The 18273-nt window shown below is 38.8% G+C and overlaps 1 protein-coding gene and 1 pseudogene across 6 annotated transcripts in view; one reads left to right on the forward strand and one right to left on the reverse strand.

The window, feature by feature from the left end:
- Positions 1-2758: 2758 nt before the first annotated feature.
- Positions 2759-12732, forward strand: LOC126691034 (protein NRT1/ PTR FAMILY 5.5-like; annotated as a pseudogene).
- Positions 12733-13174: 442 nt separating this feature from the next.
- LOC126692332 (protein NRT1/ PTR FAMILY 5.5-like) overlaps positions 13175-18273 on the reverse strand; it is a 33087-nt gene continuing 27988 nt past the window's right edge. The window contains exons 1-5 of one of the 6 annotated variants that reach the window (XM_050387907.1): positions 17020-17330; positions 16580-16632; positions 15976-16163; positions 14508-15028; positions 13175-14233 (exon numbers count right to left, since the gene is read on the reverse strand). In XM_050387907.1, coding sequence (XP_050243864.1) covers positions 13378-14233; positions 14508-15028; positions 15976-16163; positions 16580-16610 — 1596 coding nt within the window. In that variant the 5' untranslated portion in view covers positions 16611-16632; positions 17020-17330 and the 3' untranslated portion in view covers positions 13175-13377. Of the gene's footprint in view, positions 14234-14507; positions 15029-15975; positions 16191-16579; positions 16649-17019; positions 17333-18273 lie in introns of those variants that run through there. The other 5 variants (XM_050387904.1, XM_050387903.1, XM_050387908.1 and 2 more) reach the window with 5 other exon arrangements.

Raw genomic sequence — 18273 nt, forward strand, 5'->3', positions numbered from 1 at the left:
TATAAGCAGCTCACTCAGGCTTTTTGTTCTCGCTTTATTACAAATAACAGAGTCCCTCGACTCCTAAGTTCGTTATTGTCCCTGTCCATGCGCGAGGGAGAGACCCTAAAGGCGTATTTGGATAGGTATTGGGAGATGTATAACGAGTTGGATGAGAACCACGATGATGTCGCCATCAGCAGATTCAAAGCGGTCTCCCCACCAAGCATGGCTTAAGGAAATCTCTCACTGGTAAGCCCGTTGCCAAGGTTCATCAGTTGATGGATAGGATTGACAAATACAAAAGGGTGGAAGAAGACCAGCTACAAGGAAAAGGAAAGGAGAAGATCATTCCCCCCAAAAGGAATGATTTCAGGTTGGAACGATATAACCATAACCAACCGATGAAAGATTTTTCGAGACAGGCTGGACAACGCAACATGCAAACGGTTAATGCCGTGTTCAAAGAGCCAGTACAGCAAATTCTAGAGAAAGTCAAGAACGAACCCTTCTTCAGATGGCCCGGAAAAATGGCTGGAGACCCTTCGAAATGCAACCAAAACCTGTATTGTCACTATCATCAAGACCATGGGCATACCACTGAGGATTGCAGGAATCTATGGAATCACCTAGATCAGCTGGTCCGAGAAGGAAAGTTACGTCACCTTTTACACCCCTCAAGCGGTCATCTGGGCCAGGCAATGCAAGAGCCTCGAAAAGATGTATCATTAAGACCTCCTACGAGGACGATACACGTCATCCTCGCCGCTCCAAGAAGAACCGGCTCATTTCCTTCCAGGGTGCTATCCGTGGCTCGGCTCTCCGCCGAGGACAGGGAAAGAGAATTTAAAAGGTCTAAAAAGGGAAGTCCTTTAATGTTAGGATTCTCGGACGAAGATAAGAGGGGAACTATCCAACCTCACGACAATACTTTAGTGGTTACGCTGAGAATCGGAGGTTTCGATGTGAGGAGGGTACTGGTAGACCTGGGCAGCGCAGTAGAGGTAATGTACCCTGATCTATACAAGGGGCTGAACTTAAGGTCGGAGGATTTGACGGCTTATGACTCTCCCCTTATCAGCTTCGAAGGGAAGACTGTTGTACCAAAAGGGCAAATCAGATTACCCATACAGACCGGATCAGAGGTGGTGGAGGTGGACTTTATCGTGGTCGATGCCTACTCGCCCTACACAGCGATAGTAGCCAAGCCATGGATCCATGCTCTGGAAGCCGTATCTTCCACACTTCACCAAAAGGTAAAATACCTGTCCGGAGGCCAAGTGGAGGAGATTCGTGGATATCAGACCATGGCTAGGCAATGTATGGTGGCCGCCATCTCACGTTAGTCCAATGCCGAGTCCTCGGCTTCAGAAAACTTATAGCAATCAACCACCTCAGCAGGGCAAGTCAGTGAGCTAGCCGAGGAGGTAAGGTGTGAAAGTTTGGAAAAATTTACCGTTGACAATGACCCAGAGAGATTTTTCCAGGTCGGCTCGGAGTTACCTCCTCAAGAAAAAGAGGAACTGGTCAGGTTTCTAAGGAAAAATGTTGATGTATTTGCATGGGACGCTTACGATGCCCCGGGGGTCGACCCTAGTCTCATTTGTCATTACTTAAATGTTAACCCATCTTTTATTCTAAAGAAGCAGCCACCCCGACGCCTCTCGAAAGAACATGCCAGTGCCGTTAGAGACGAAGTAACGAAGCTGAAAAGGGCAGGGGCTATCAAAGAAGTCTTTTACCCCGAATGGCTGGCAAATACAATGGTGGTAAGAAAGAAAACGAGGAAGTGGCGAGTTTGCATGAACTTCACAGACTTGAACAAGGCATGCCCGAAAGACCCGTTCCGTTACCTCGAATAGACCGATTGGTAGATGCAACTGTAGGCCACCCTCGAATGAGCTTCCTGGACGCCTTCCAGGGCTATCATCAGATACCACTGGCATCAGAGGATCAGGAGAAAACGGTGTTCATGACACCCGTCGGAAACTACCACTATAAGGTGATGCCTTTTGGACTAAAGAACGCAGGGTCAACTTACCAAAGGATGATGACCAGAATGTTCGAACCGTAGCTAGGCAAGGTTATTGAAGCCTACATAGACGATATGGTGGTAAAAAGCAAGGTGGTGTCCGAGCACGTGAAAGACCTGGAGATCATCTTTAGCGTCTTAAGGGAGCATAAGTTGCGGCTCAATGCTTCCAAGTGTTCATTTGGGGTCGGGTCTGGGAAATTCCTAGGCTATATGGTAACTCACAGAGGAATAGAGGTAAGCCCAAATCAAATTAAAGCGATTAATAGCCTACAGGCTCCTCGGAATCCAAAAGAAGTGCAGAAACTCACTGGCATGATCGCAGCGTTGAACCGGTTCATATCACGATCTGTAGACCGATGCCGACCTTTCTACCTCTTAATAAATAAGTGGAAAGGGTTTGAGTGGTCAAAGGATTGTGTCCTGGCCTTCCAGCAACTCAAAGAATACTTGTCACGACTACCCATCATGTCTAGCCCTGAGGCGGACGAAGTACTGTTCGCATACATAGCAGTAGTCCCTCATGCTGTAAGCCTGGTACTGATACGGGATGATAATGGAATACAGTGACCAGTGTATTATGTAAGTAAATCATTGCATGAGGCTGAAGTGCGCTACTTACCATTGGAGAAAGCAATTCTGGCAGTAGTGCATGCCATGCGAAAACTCCCCCATTACTTTCAGGCACACACGGTCATTGTTCTAACCCAACTTCCCCTTCGATCGGTGCTCCGAAGCGCCGATTACATGGGAAGAATCGCCATGTGGAGCGCGCTCTTGGGGGCTTTTGACATTAAATACATGCCTAGGTCCTCTGTAAAGGGTCAAGTCCTCGCGGATCTAGTTGCAGAATTCGCTGAACCTTCTGTGGAAACAGTAACACAAAGGGAAAACATGGATGGAAAATCGGTTGGCATAATCTCAGCTCGAGAAACCTCGCGTTGGAAGGTCTATGTGGACGGCGCGGCCAACCAAAAAGGATCTGGGATCGGGCTAGTTCTGATATCGCCCGAAAGTATTACCATTGAAAAATCGATAAGACTCGGGTTCTCAGCTATGAACAACGAAGCCGAGTACGAGGCCTTGCTTCAAGGAATGATGATGGTTCAAAAATTGGGCGGAAAGGCAATGGAAGCGTTCTCGGACTCCCAATTGGTCGTTGGCCAAGTGATGGGTGAGTTAGAAGCTAGAGATGCTAGAATGCAAGAGTATCTCGGTCGAGTCAAACGCCTGCAGTCAGACTTTGAATCCTTTAACCTGACGCATGTTTCTAGAAGTGGGAACACACATGCGGATTCGTTGGCCATTCTTGCCACGTCCTTTGCGCATGATCTGCCACGAATGATCCTTGTTGAGGATTTATGCCAAACAAGTTCAATCGGAAGAGACACAGCTCAGATCCATCAGATTAGAAGGAATCCCAGCTGGATGGATCCTATAATGAACTTCCTCAAAGGCGATACATTACCAGAAGGAAAACTGGAGGCCGAGAAGATACGGAGGAATGCTCCTCGGTTCTGGTTGTCAGAGGACCACAAGTTATACCGGCGCTCCTATTCTGGACCGTACCTATTATGTGTACACCCAGAGGAATCCGAGTCCTTACTCAAAGAACTATATGAGGGGATTTGTGGAAGTCACACAGGAGGAAGATCGCTGGCGAACAGGGCACTTACCCAAGGGTACTGGTAGCCGAACATGCAGAGAGAGGCCCAAGAATATGTAAAGAAGTGTGATCAATGCCAGAGATTCGCCCCAAATATCCACCAACCGAGGGGAGTTCTTAACCCCCTCTCCAGCCCTTGGCCGTTTGCTCAGTGGGGCCTTGATATTGTCGGCCCTTTCCCAAAAGCAGCAGGGAATAAGCGGTACATAATAGTCGGCACCGATTATTTCACCAAATGGGTAGAGGCTGAACCTTTGGCCAACATCAGGGATGTGGATGCCAAGAAATTCATTTGGAAAAACATCATTACGTGCTTCGAAACCCCTTACACCCTCATCTCGGACAACGGTCTTCAATTTGATAGTAAAAACTTCAGGGAATACTGCCGCGACTTTGGGATCACAAACCGATATTCCACTCCTGCCTACCCCCAAGGAAACGGGCAAGCCGAGGCCATGAATAAAGTCATAGTGAGTGGGCTGAAAAAGAGGTTGGATGATGCAAATGGGAGATGGGTGGAAGAGCTACCACACGTCTTATGGACCTATCGAACGACGCCGCGACGGTCAACAAGAGAAAAAACTCCTTTTTCAATGACTTATGGGGCCGAAGCCGTACTCCCACTCGAGGCCAGCTTCCCCACATTGAAATCTAGCACCTTTACCCCAAAAAACAATGACGAGTTACTGGGGAGAAGTCTAGACTTAGCTGAGGAAAAAAGGGAAAAAACGATGATCCATATGGCCTATTATCACCAGAAGCTAAAGCAGGGGTATGATATTAATGTAAAGCTGCGACCTTTGAGTCCAGGCGACCTCGTCTACCTCGAGTTTTGGGCTCCAAGTACGCGGATTAACACGCACTTCAACTTGGTCCCCATCCTCCCGACTTTCAACGGATGGAGCCCTTTTATCCCTCTGCTCCCAGGTTGTTTTTTGCTGTTTACTCGAGCGGGGGCCCACCTCGCCTTCCTTAAGGGTTTCAACCGGCCTTTTCTTCTTCAGGTCCGGGTTAACTTTTAGGCCGAGATCAGAAGGGAGCTGAGGAGCAACGGGAGGAAGAATAGGGGTCTGGGACTAGGAGGGCACCTTTGATGATTGACCTTTGCCTCGGGAGGCCATCAACTCTCGTAGGCTTTTTCCTTTATTGGAAGCCATATTATCTACCTCGTCGTCTGAGGAGTCTTCCGAGCAGGCTATAACAATTGACACGCCGACCACTGAATTTCGGTCCTGCTCTCCTTCGGGATCTGAAAGCTCAATCAGATGAGTTTTAGGGATATCTTCTTTGAAGTAGAACTCGTCTATCTCCTCCTCTAGAGAAAGACGAGATGATTCAGCTTCTTCTTCAGCTTGTGCGGCAACTTCGAGATTATCTGGTGGAGGCAATTGCGCAACTGGTGGAGGATTTTGAATGTGGGGCAAAATGACTGGCTTGAGATCGTTTCGGGCTAAAAACTTGGGCTTGGACACATCGATCCTAGCTAACCTCGGACTACCAGCTCTTATGGCTTGGCCAATGTCTTGGAAGGTGCGGGATTGGGGTTGGTAGCCCAAAACCAGATGAGCTGCGCATAGTTACCCGTCCTCGTTAACGTAGATTTCTGACCTCAAAAGATAGTTCAAGGCCGGAACGTTTACGTGGCTCAGCCGAGGAGCAACATGAGCTTTATCTGCAAAATAGCCGAGGAGGAGATTGTGGTTAAGTTATAAAATTTTTTGATTCTTAAGCAAAAAAAAAGGAATGAATCTAAAGAGCTAAGCCCCCTCCCTAAAGGATTGGCCCTAGAGGCACCGCACCTGGAATTCCTGCCTGAGTTGGACAATGAAAACCATCGCTCCACTCTCTTGAGGCAATGAGGAAGTCATCCTTCATAGTCTTATTGAATATGGGGAGGCAGGAGATTAGTCTAACGACCTCGGACCGAGATTTAAGATAATACCCCCCCCCTTCTCGAGGTAGTGGGACTCGTACGGATGAACTACATCGTGCCAGGTAAGGCCTAGACCCATCCGCTCGTTCAGGACATCTATGCTGCCTAAGATCCTGAACATGTTTGGAGTGCACTGATGCGGTGTCAACCTATGGTTGAACAAGTAGTCTCGGGTAATCCTACGCATGGGAAGTGTCATTCCTCCTTCTATAAAAGCAATCATGGGAATGATGACTTGACCCACGTCTCTATCTGTTAATACTCCTTCTAGGGGACAGTACTGCAGAACCACCCCCGGTGGGATATGATATTTTGCCCTAAAAGCCTCCATGGCAGCCGGAGTATCTACTAGATCCTTGAATCTACCCATCTAAGTTAAATCAGAGGGACGGGAAAGAAAACCGAAGTGAAAATTGAAAGCCGAGGAGAAATTTGAAGCAACGAAGCGAGTGGAACTTACAGGTGTCCTCACAACAATCACTGAAACGCTTGGAAATCTCTTCAAGGAAGGATGCTTCACGGAGGTAGCAATAGGAATTTGAAGGTCGGAAGTGTTCATAAATCTCTGAACGCTGGAGTTCTCTGGAGTTCTTTGAACTTCTTATATGCTGGTGAACGAAAAGAAAAACAAGTCTCTTTAAGGCTTTATATAGCAAGGGGGAAAAAAGGAATCGCTCTCGTTCAAGAACTCTGGGAAGAATGTCAGCCGTTAGATCTGGACCTCGCCGTTAGATAGGGGAGACATAAAGCCGCCTAGAGTAAATAGCCCGCCTCGTAAATTGTAGCGCGTCAAAAGTAACTGCCCCCACACGTGTGAACCAGGAACTAATTAATTTCATCTTTTGTAATGTCAAAACCCCGCTTTTCTCTTCGGAAGGAGATCAAAAACTGGAGTTTTTAGGGGCTATTGTGGGGACCGGCCCAAAATAACAGGCTAGGCCCTAGGCCCATCTGAGGAGCCAGCGTGACTCAAGCAATCCTTATTTAGATCCACTGGGGCAAAGAAAACATGTCCGAGGAGTAATTTCTCCTTGGATACTGAAAATCCGGAGCAAAGGTACATCCAAGCCACTACAGCCCCATCTTCCAAATACACAAAAAGGAAGGAAACCCGAAATATCTTAGTAAAGGCTGCCACCACCACATTAAATGCATTATAACTACTCTCCTGGCCGCATTAATGTGGAGAAGACCCTTGAACAGTGCTACTTTGGCTACCGCAACTCACAAAGAACTGAGAGAGGTTTCCGATGAGACAGGTGCTCAAGTAAGGGTTTAGATAATCGACAAGTGTAAGGCCTAGATGACAAGAAAGGGCCTATATAATGTGTATAAGTCTCCGTAAAAAGGGGCAGAAGAAGAAAAGGGGAGAGAAAAAGAAAAAAGAAAAAGGAAAAAGAGAGAGAAAAGACTATTGCATGAAAAGAGGTCCTGCTGCATCACTTTGTATCCGGAAATTAGTTTTTATCCTGATCCTTCTGGGAGATTTTGAAACGTAATGACTTTGTTTTTTGTTCATACATTCTCTTAGCCCATGCAGTAATCCGTTTAACTTACTTAAACCTAGTTCTTAAACCCATACTCTACAAGAATTCATTGTGTTGGACTTTTTGGACCAAGACTTGAGTGACAAGGACTGGGCCACCGAATTGTTCCCCTACATCTATTATTTTCATTTTTCACTAAACCAAAAAACATATCATCAAAACCTATCCAATACATGGAATACCTTTTAATTTCATAGGTAAGAATGTAAGACCAACAACAAATAAGGGTGGAAAACTAGTCATTTCCAAGACATCCTAATTAATATATAGTTTAGGGGTAAGTGTGCAATTTCATAGCTTGGTTATATATATATAGTTTTTACTTGACAACACTAATTGGATTTAGTAAGAATAATAATGGACATATATGATTATAAGTGTGACTCAACTTTCATGGTTCATACTATTTTGATTATAGAATAATTGTATTTCTATCTATTCTTTCAATTTTTACTATAGATAAAACAAACATTTTTAGTCATAAAATATTTCAAAAACTAGCTTTCTAAATAAAAAGTGATGCATTAACAGATTCTTAGAAAATTTTTATATTAAAAGGAAAATTTAATATAAAAATTTTTGTGACATTTAGTACGGAATCAACCATAAGTGATTTTGATGTAAAAGAATTTCAAATTTCATTTTGATAAATTACAAATGATTAAGTAGAAATGTATTAAAAACAATAATTTTGTATCTTTTCTTTTGTTTATATTTTGTTAATATTAAATAGCTGCTAGTTTTATTTTTCGTATATTAGTTTAGTTTAAATTTTAGGAGATTACTTATATATTTTGTTAATGTTAAATATAGATGCTAGTTTGGTGGCAAACTGGCAATGATCGTATGATCTTATAGTTTTTTTTTTTTTTTTTTTTTTTTTTTTTTTTGAGGAATGTATTCTTATAGTTATATTATGTGAGTCACATGTAGCATATTTGTTTCTTACAGTATAGGTCAAGGAAAGAAAAAGGAAATAATTCGATTCAAAGGAATCTGAAACTGATTAGAAAAAAATTATGCTGCTCATGGACCTCATTTTTCTTTCATCAGCCAAAATAACACCAAAAAGAGGTGGCTTGTTTAATATTCCTTCACCCCCACTAGTATTTTCAGGCAACATCTTCTATGACTTCCTTTTTTTTTTTTTTTTTTTTTTTTTTTTTCTATAAACATCATTTTGATATACATTTGATCTAAAGTTTGCTTAATCTTTATAAAGGAGATCCTACAAGCTTACCATTTCTAGAAGGTAAGAATATTTTTGAACTTTATGGTCTTCAACCATATGTGCTGAACTTAGTATTTTAATATACTGGTTCCAACTTCCCACTGTTTTTGTAGTATTTTTGTATTATAGAAAGCCGAGGTTTACTGGTCAACATGGCATCCTTTTTCAGCATATCAGGTGATCCAACTAATAGTTTATAAATAATCTACCATTTCAGTACATCTGCTTAAGTTAATAAAAAATCTAGCTTGTAAACTAATTTAATGCGACAGGATTTTTATCTGTAAGAAGTTTATAATATTATTTATTTAGTTTTAAGTCATCATAAAAATTATAACATCACGATGTATGTTAAAACACTAAACTTGAAATAAAAAATGTAGAGTGACATTACTTTGAGCAGAAGGTGTAAAAAAACTGAATGAATGCTTAACTTTGCACGCTTATTCAGGAAGGACCTAATGTAATACAGATTCACATGCTATAGATAAATTCGCTTTTACAAATAAGTGATTGTGAATTCAAAAAACTGAACAACACATGAAACCAATGTTATTACTTGGTTCTTTACAATACAGTGAATGTTATTAGTTTCAATAGAGAAGAAGTCCCCTGCATTTCATCCTTATTTTCCTTACCTTACAAGTGATATGGAACCTATCTGCAAAAGCTGGCATATTTGGATGGAGAGGATTTATTTCCATTTGCTCCATTTTTTCATAAAGTCGTCCAAAATTTGTAATGGTGAAAAGTGACTATGCTGAAGCACCATTTATGGCCATAGATCTTTAAAATATTCATATTAACATCTTGTATAGTTCTTAAGATAACTCCACCAAAGACTTTAAAACCCTATCTATTCATTGTGAAATAAGTGGATTGAAGTTTGCACCCTGATAATCCAGAATATTCAACATAAAGTAATCGAAAAGGCAACTCTTCAACCCTTGAAATCAAGTTTGCCTATGGAAAGTTGTAAAATTTCAAAGAATTCAATTGATGACTATTGCTTTAAAGTTATTCTACTTGACAGTCATGTCATCAAAGGGTTAGTTCAACTGGAGGGTTACAAATTCTTCACCTATATACTAAGCCACCTTAGTTTTTGTTTATTTAATTGTTAGTGTATTCTAAAGGCACTTTTTTTCCTATTCCATTGCAGTTCTGGTATGGACTGACATGGTAGCAGCTTATGCTGTGTGGGTGATGATGACATACTTAACATCTTGTAATGGTGAAAAGTGACTATGCTGAAGCACCATTTATGGCCATAGATCTTTAAAATATTCATATTAACATCTTGTATAGTTCTTAAGATAACTCCACCAAAGACTTTAAAACCCTATCTATTCATTGTGAAATAAGTGGATTGAAGTTTGCACCCTGATAATCCAGAATATTCAACATAAAGTAATCGAAAAGGCAACTCTTCAACCCTTGAAATCAAGTTTGCCTATGGAAAGTTGTAAAATTTCAAAGAATTCAATTGATGACTATTGCTTTAAAGTTATTCTACTTGACAGTCATGTCATCAAAGGGTTAGTTCAACTGGAGGGTTACAAATTCTTCACCTATATACTAAGCCACCTTAGTTTTTGTTTATTTAATTGTTAGTGTATTCTAAAGGCACTTTTTTTCCTATTCCATTGCAGTTCTGGTATGGACTGACATGGTAGCAGCTTATGCTGTGTGGGTGATGATGACATACTTAACATCTTGTAATGGTGAAAAGTGACTATGCTGAAGCACCATTTATGGCCATAGATCTTTAAAATATTCATATTAACATCTTGTATAGTTCTTAAGATAACTCCACCAAAGACTTTAAAACCCTATCTATTCATTGTGAAATAAGTGGATTGAAGTTTGCACCCTGATAATCCAGAATATTCAACATAAAGTAATCGAAAAGGCAACTCTTCAACCCTTGAAATCAAGTTTGCCTATGGAAAGTTGTAAAATTTCAAAGAATTCAATTGATGACTATTGCTTTAAAGTTATTCTACTTGACAGTCATGTCATCAAAGGGTTAGTTCAACTGGAGGGTTACAAATTCTTCACCTATATACTAAGCCACCTTAGTTTTTGTTTATTTAATTGTTAGTGTATTCTAAAGGCACTTTTTTTCCTATTCCATTGCAGTTCTGGTATGGACTGACATGGTAGCAGCTTATGCTGTGTGGGTGATGATGACATACTTAACATCTTGTAATGGTGAAAAGTGACTATGCTGAAGCACCATTTATGGCCATAGATCTTTAAAATATTCATATTAACATCTTGTATAGTTCTTAAGATAACTCCACCAAAGACTTTAAAACCCTATCTATTCATTGTGAAATAAGTGGATTGAAGTTTGCACCCTGATAATCCAGAATATTCAACATAAAGTAATCGAAAAGGCAACTCTTCAACCCTTGAAATCAAGTTTGCCTATGGAAAGTTGTAAAATTTCAAAGAATTCAATTGATGACTATTGCTTTAAAGTTATTCTACTTGACAGTCATGTCATCAAAGGGTTAGTTCAACTGGAGGGTTACAAATTCTTCACCTATATACTAAGCCACCTTAGTTTTTGTTTATTTAATTGTTAGTGTATTCTAAAGGCACTTTTTTTCCTATTCCATTGCAGTTCTGGTATGGACTGACATGGTAGCAGCTTATGCTGTGTGGGTGATGATGACATACTTAACAAATGTCTGGAGGCTTGACTTAACCCATGCTGCTGCAATTGTGAATGTGTTTACTGGTGCTGCCACAATAATGCCTATAGGCATGGCCTTCCTTGTTGATGCTTTCATGGGTGATTATTGGATGCTCTTGCTCTCTAGTCTTGCTTATAGCTTTGTAGGTTTTCCAAAATTTCCTTCACTCATTTATGTGTTTCTACTCTGCAACCAATATTGCAATTTTTATTTTGGTTTAAGTTGCTTTAATTTATATTTACCACTTCAAACATCATATAATATTGGTGCAACAATGTAGAATGAATAATCGAGAAGCAACATTGTCTTTGATAACGTTCGTAGTAGTATAGATCTTAAAATGTTCAATTCAATCTTTTGCACCATATAGGCTTTGAAAAAGTCTGTACTTCTACCAGGAGATGTACTAAGTATTGGGTGTCACTGCAGGGGATGAGCTTCTTGGCAATGTCAACACCACCTGTCCTTTCTAATGTTGCAGGCAACTGTAGTGCCTACAAGCCAGATTGCATTGGTGAAGCCCAGAAAGCTCTCTTCTACACGGCATTAGCACTCATAGCTATTGGGATATCTGGCCATATCACATCCTCAAGAGTCTTTCCTGAATCAACAAAAGCTGAACCAAACAGGTGATAGGAAAAAGCTATGGAATTGTGTTGGCAACTTTGCTGTGATTCTTCTCGCACTTATTGGAAGTATTGCACTTCCATATATAAAGCCATGGTCTGTCCGATTTGGAATACCAGCAATATGTACAGTACTGTCAACTTTTCTATTCATATGTGGCTCGTGTAAGTCGTGTTCATATGAACCAGGCAGCAAAAATGAGGTGAAGGATACAAAAATCTTTATACGCATGATGCCCATGTGGATGACCTTCATTATTTGTGGGGTTGTGATTTCCATAGGAAACACTTAACTTTTTAGAGCAAGCAAAAAATATGAATCACAAGGTTGGAAAATTGAAGGTCCCTCTTCCCATATTTAAAATTTTCTATGACCTTGTAAAAGATCTTTTCACCAAACTGTATATTGAAGCAAAAAAAATAATTCCACGAAATTATTTAGCCCCCTGTGGAATCATTGTAGCAATGCTACTTTCAGTACTATGTTGTATCACAGCTGCAAAAATGGAATCCAGAAGGCTAGATGTGATTAGAAGGCATTGTTTACATGACAAACCTAATGGCAAAATCCCAATGAGCATGTTCTTGCTTCTTCCACAGTATCTCCTTCTTGGTGCCCTTGATGGAATCTGTAATTTCAGCATTGACTGTTTCTTCTCCGATCACATTCCTGCATCAATGAGACATTACTCGCAATTTTTCACTTATGGGGTAATTGGAACAGGAACTATGGGTAGTGTCCTTTCAGTGTATGTTGTTGGAAAGGTCAGTGAAAGTGGAGGGAAACCAAGTTGGTTTCAGGACACACTGAATAAAAGTCGTTTGGATAACTATTATTGGACACTGACAGTATTGAGTACTATAAATCTTGTTTTGTACATCTTGGTGGCATTGTGGTACAAACCGTACAATAAGAAGTGTGAACAATCAGTCCAGCTTCATGAAGATGATTAGTGCTAGTGGTTTGTTTGTATCATGGAATTTAATGAGAATGATTTGGATTTCAATATTTAGTTTAGATGACTTAAATAGAGTATGAAATGACAAATTTTTTTTGTTTCTATTGATTAAATTTACGGAGGGATTTGAGCTTTTTTGTTAATATGTGAATTTGAAATGAATAGGAATAAAATGCCATTTTAAATTCATAATATCACAAATGTTTTTGTTTAAACTAAATCCCCAAAGCTTACATCATCGTGCATTGTTACATTTATACTACCAATTATTCTTCTAATCCTTTGATTTTAAATCTTCAATTGAAACACAACCTCGGGAATTTTCGAATTTTGCTTATCAAACACACCATGGAAAAAAAGAAAGGAACGGAATAATAATTTCATTGTTATAGTCCCTTCTCTTTTCATGGTTAAAAAAGCCCTAATAATAATTTCTTCTTACGTTCAATAAGAAAAAGAAAGGTCTGGTGAGAAACGTTATCAAAAGCAGGAGAAGGAAAAAGAAATCACTTAAGTTTCATTAACTTCAGCTTGTTGATACACTGCACTTCACAAACGTCAATCAATACAGAGAATACTGACACATTGAATTGGAGAATACAAGGAAATGGATGTAAAATGAAATTCATCTAAGAATAATAACAACAACAACAACAATAATAACAAAGCACATCATCTTCCTAAGGTTGGGTAGGTTCTTCATTCTTTGATGTTTAAATCGGCATCTTCATCTGGTGGGTCTCTATAGGTGTACTGCAATGCCACCAAGATGTACAAAAAAAGATTTATAGAACTCAACACTGTCAGTGTCCAATAGTAGTTATCCAATCGACTTTTATTCAGTGTGTCCTGAAACCAATTTGTCCTTCCTCCCCTTTCACTGAATTTACCCACAACATAAACCGAAAGGACACTACCTACAGTTCCAACTCCAATTACACCGTGGCGGAAAAGTTTCAAGTAGCGCCTCATTAAGGCAGGAGCTTGATTAGTGAAGAATTGATCAATGCTGAAGGTAGACATTCCTTCAACGGCACCAAGAAGGAGAAACTGTGGAAGAAGCCAAAACATGCTCATTGGGATTTTGATTTTCTCATTACTGTCATTAGGTTTGTGAAGTAACAGGTACCTTCTAATCATGTCAAGCCTCCTGGTTTCCACACTTGCAGCTGTGATACAACATAATATAGAAAACAGCATTGCTACAAAGATTCCAATGGGGGGTACATATCTTCCTTGAATCATTAATTTTTCAGTTACTTTGACATACTGTTTATGGAACTTTTCTTTTACAAGGTCATAGAAAAATTTAAATATGGGAAGAGGGACCATCAATTTTCCAAGCTTGCGATTCATATCATTTGCTTGATCTAAAAAATAAGTGTTTCCTATGGAAATCACAACCCCACACATAATGAAGGTCATCCACATGGGTATCATGCGTATAACCATTTTAGTATCCTCCACATCTTCTCTGGTGCAAAGTTTCCATCTACTTTGTTCAATCTGCTCTTGATTTTGGGTTTGGACTTCAATGGCAGCCTTGTCAAGGCACCTGTATTAAAAAATTATGTTTCAGAAAATATGTAGGCAACATGTGGTAAAAAATTTTGTAGCTTGTAAGTCATATCTAATAGCTGATTACATATTGTAACATTTCTGCCAACTATTAGAAGTTAGTAAATTGGAAAATAGTTATTGGTAGAAATCATGAACATTGGTGAGGTCATATGCTTTCTAATAACTCTGTTAAATGCAAAAATGTGGGCACTTGGTTTTGAAATAAATGACTTCATATTATCAAGTTTCTAGGTTGAGAGAGAAAGAACCTGAGACTCCGCGTGTAAGGCTCCTGAATATCATTTGGTGGGAGATGACAAAACGTCTTGGAAGCAGAGGCTACAAAGACTCTACATACAGTTGTAAGAGGACTCCCCTCTGGCCGCGGTCCAGACGGTTTGTATGAACATGAGCCAGTTGTGAATAGAAAAGTTGCCACTACAGTGCATATTGCTGGTATTCCAAATCGGACAGACCATGGCTTTATATATGGAAGTGCAATACATCCAACAATTGCAAGGAGGACCACAAAAAGGCTGCCTGCCACTTGATGTGGCATTAGCTTTGGCTTTTCAAAATTTTCTTGAGCACTTGTTTGGTTCTCCTTTTGTTGTTCCAGGAAAGACTCTAAGGATGTGATATGACCAGATATCCCAATGGCTATCAGTACTAACGCTGTATAGAAGAGAACCTTTTGGGCATCACCAATGCAATCTGGCTTCTGTGCATCACAGTTCCTTGCAGCATCTGGAAGAACATGTGGTGTTGACATTGCCAAGAAGCTTAACCCCTGCAGTGACACCCAATAATTAGTACATCTTCTGGTAAGTCCTAAGACCTTGTCAAAACCTATACTGTGCAAAAGAATGAATTGGGAAACATTTTCTGATCAATAACATTGTTATAACAGCATTACAAATTGATAAAAATAATTGGCTTATTTTTCAATGCATAGTACAAAATATAAAGCAGGTTAATAACACACATTACTCTGAAAATACAAGGGCATTGCAATGAGCACCCAAAATACAATATTCTGCAATTGACACCCTTCTTTAAGATTAATTTGTAATGTTCACTGCATCATCCAATTCAATATTTTAATAAACATATTTATGAGTAGCTATTCACCTAAACTATGAAAGGATTTGCAATGTCCAACCTAACCTATAAAATTTTTGCAATTGACAGTTTTATTTGAGAGAAATTTGCCCACAAAAATTTACATAGTAATATGGACGGCAGGGTGAACAATGTAAGTTAATCTCAAGTAGGGTGTTGATTCCATTACGTTATAATTTAGGGTGGGCAATATAAATGCTCCCAAAATTTAAGGCAGATAGCTGCAATTAATTCAAATTTAAAAGAAAAAGAAGAAGAAGATATGATCATGCAGCATAATATTCCTCAGTCAAAATAATCCATGTATCAATGATGTTTGAGCGATTTATATAGATGAGATACCCAATGTTGCTCCTTGATCACTTATTCTACGTTTTGTGCTATATTACTATGATGTTTGAAGTGGTAAATATTTATTTATATAATTTCAATTGTTACAGTAAGTGGGAAGGGGGAATTTGAACCCCAAGACCAGGCAATGTGATTAAGCTACAAGACTCTTGGCGAAATGATAAATATAACTAAAGTAGATTTAAACAACAAAAGTGGCAATACTCATTACTCATAGCATAGTAGAAACACATTTAAAAAATGAGGGAAATTTTGAGAACCTACAAAGCTATAAGCAAGACTAGAGAGCAAGAGCATCCAATAGTCACCCATGAAAGCATCGACAAGGAAGGCCATGCCTACAGGCATTATGGTCGCAACACCAGAAAACACATTCACAATTGCAGCAGCATGGGTAAAGTTAAGCTTCCAGACATTTGTCAAGTATTGCATCATCACAAACAGGGCATAAGCTGTTAGTATGTCAGCCCATATCAGAACTGCAATGGAAGAGGAGAAAGTGTCTATATAATACACCAATAATCAAATAAACAAAAACTCTAAGGTGGCTTAATATATGGATGTATAATTTGTAATCCTCTATTTGAACTAACCCTTTGATGACATAACCATCAAGGAAAATAACTGGCTTTAAAGCAGTAATCACCAATTGAATTAATTGAAATATTACAAATTTCCGTTGGCATACTTGGTATCAAGGGTTGAAGAAGTGCCTTTTCCATTGGGTTTTGGATTAGAATGTGGCAAAATCAAAACTACTAATTTCATACTGAATGGATAGGATTTTAAGAATTTCGAGGTGAAGTTAGCCAAAAAACTCTGAAAAGATCCTAGTTGGAATATTATAAGAAAATAACTGGCTAAGTACCTGTTATTCTGACAAAGGATGAGGATGCCATGTTCACCAGTAGCCTCAACTTTCTGTAATACAAAAAAACTACAAAATCAGTTGGAACAAGTTCTGAGAGAGAACAACCAAAGCAAAATGCATCAGAGATATTTGAAGTGGCAAGAATTGGGGAAATTTCTGTCTACCAATAACATTTCCCAGATCCCAAAGAAGTGGGAGGTTTGTGGACTGAGTAGACCTCTAAGAAGGTCAGCAGACTCAACACATATATAGTTTAAAAAAAATGCTTAGCTTCAAGAAATGGTAAGCTTTAGGACTCCTAAGATTATGATAAACAAACTTAAGATTAAAATTGTATCAACAAGAGGGTTCTTTGAGACAGCATGAAAAAAAGAAAAGAAAAAGAAAAGAAAAACATGAACAAGAAAAAAGAAGAAGCAAGGCATAGAAGATGTTACCTGGGGTTGAAGGAATGTTGTAGTACAAAGCGTGGGAGAGAGATTTCTGGGAGAGACAATATCAGAGGCTAGCCTTCACTGCGTTCACGCTCATTATAGACACTCTTCAGTCATTCAACTTTCCTAATTCCTCGTAAACCGTGGGGTTGCATTCTTTACTCATGTCAGATTGACTTCTTAGTTCTTAGTCAATAGATAAAATCTATCAGTGCGTCTTCATTCTTTTCAAGTATCCAAGAATGTGAAACACAAGTACAAATACTGGCCCGACAGTGAAACACAAATACTAATACTTTTTACCCATTTCATACGTTTCCGATTGACTGTTTCACGTTTACGAGATCTATATGATTTTGCAGCAACTACATTGAAGACTTGTTTATTTGATCCTATTCACGTAATTTTGTGGGCTTCGCTTTTTTAAATTTATATCTAGGTCCAAGTTATGCTTGGAATAATTCTAAGTAATTTTACATCATTCAATAACTTATTATAAAATTTATATTTTAAAAATTTCATCATTGAACTACATATTCTATAAATTTTTTAAGTATGAAAAATATACGAAAATTGTGTAATTTAACGGTGGATTTGTTGAAATTTGTATCCAATTAAAAAAATATTACTTAAAGTTACATCTAGTGTAATTTAAACCCGACCCATCTATATAATATTTAAAAACTAGAATATAGTATTTATTATTGTTACCTTCTTATTGATCCATATCTTCGTAATATTATGGTAAAAATTGAATCTAATATTTATTCTTACTACATCACCTTAATATTTCAATTTATTTTGATCCACTTTGGTCCATTTTAGTTAATTTGGTTCAATTCGATTTATTTTGGTCCAATTCAGTCCACTTGAGTTCACTTCGGTTTATTCAATCCATTTTGGTCCAATTCGGCCATGTTCAGTCTATTTTTGGTCATTTCTGTTTATTTTGGTCTATTTTAGTCAACAACTTACACATGGACAATTTCATAACAAATTTTAAATAACAAGTTATTATTGGTTTTAATATGAGTATATCACTGTCATCACTTTTGTACCCGTCAACAACAACTTGCCACTTAAGGTTTGTTATGGTAATCATTTAAAAGTTAGGAAATTTCCTAACTTATTGAAAAATTTCTACTTATTGCGCAGTTTACGACTAGCAATATTTAAAAACTGAAACATAACATTTAACGTTATTACATTCATTTTGAGCCACACTAGTATAACATTTCAATCATTTTGGTCCATGTT

This window comes from Quercus robur, chromosome 7 (genome assembly GCF_932294415.1).
Source record: "Quercus robur chromosome 7, dhQueRobu3.1, whole genome shotgun sequence".
NCBI classification, from domain to species: Eukaryota; Viridiplantae; Streptophyta; class Magnoliopsida; order Fagales; family Fagaceae; genus Quercus; species Quercus robur.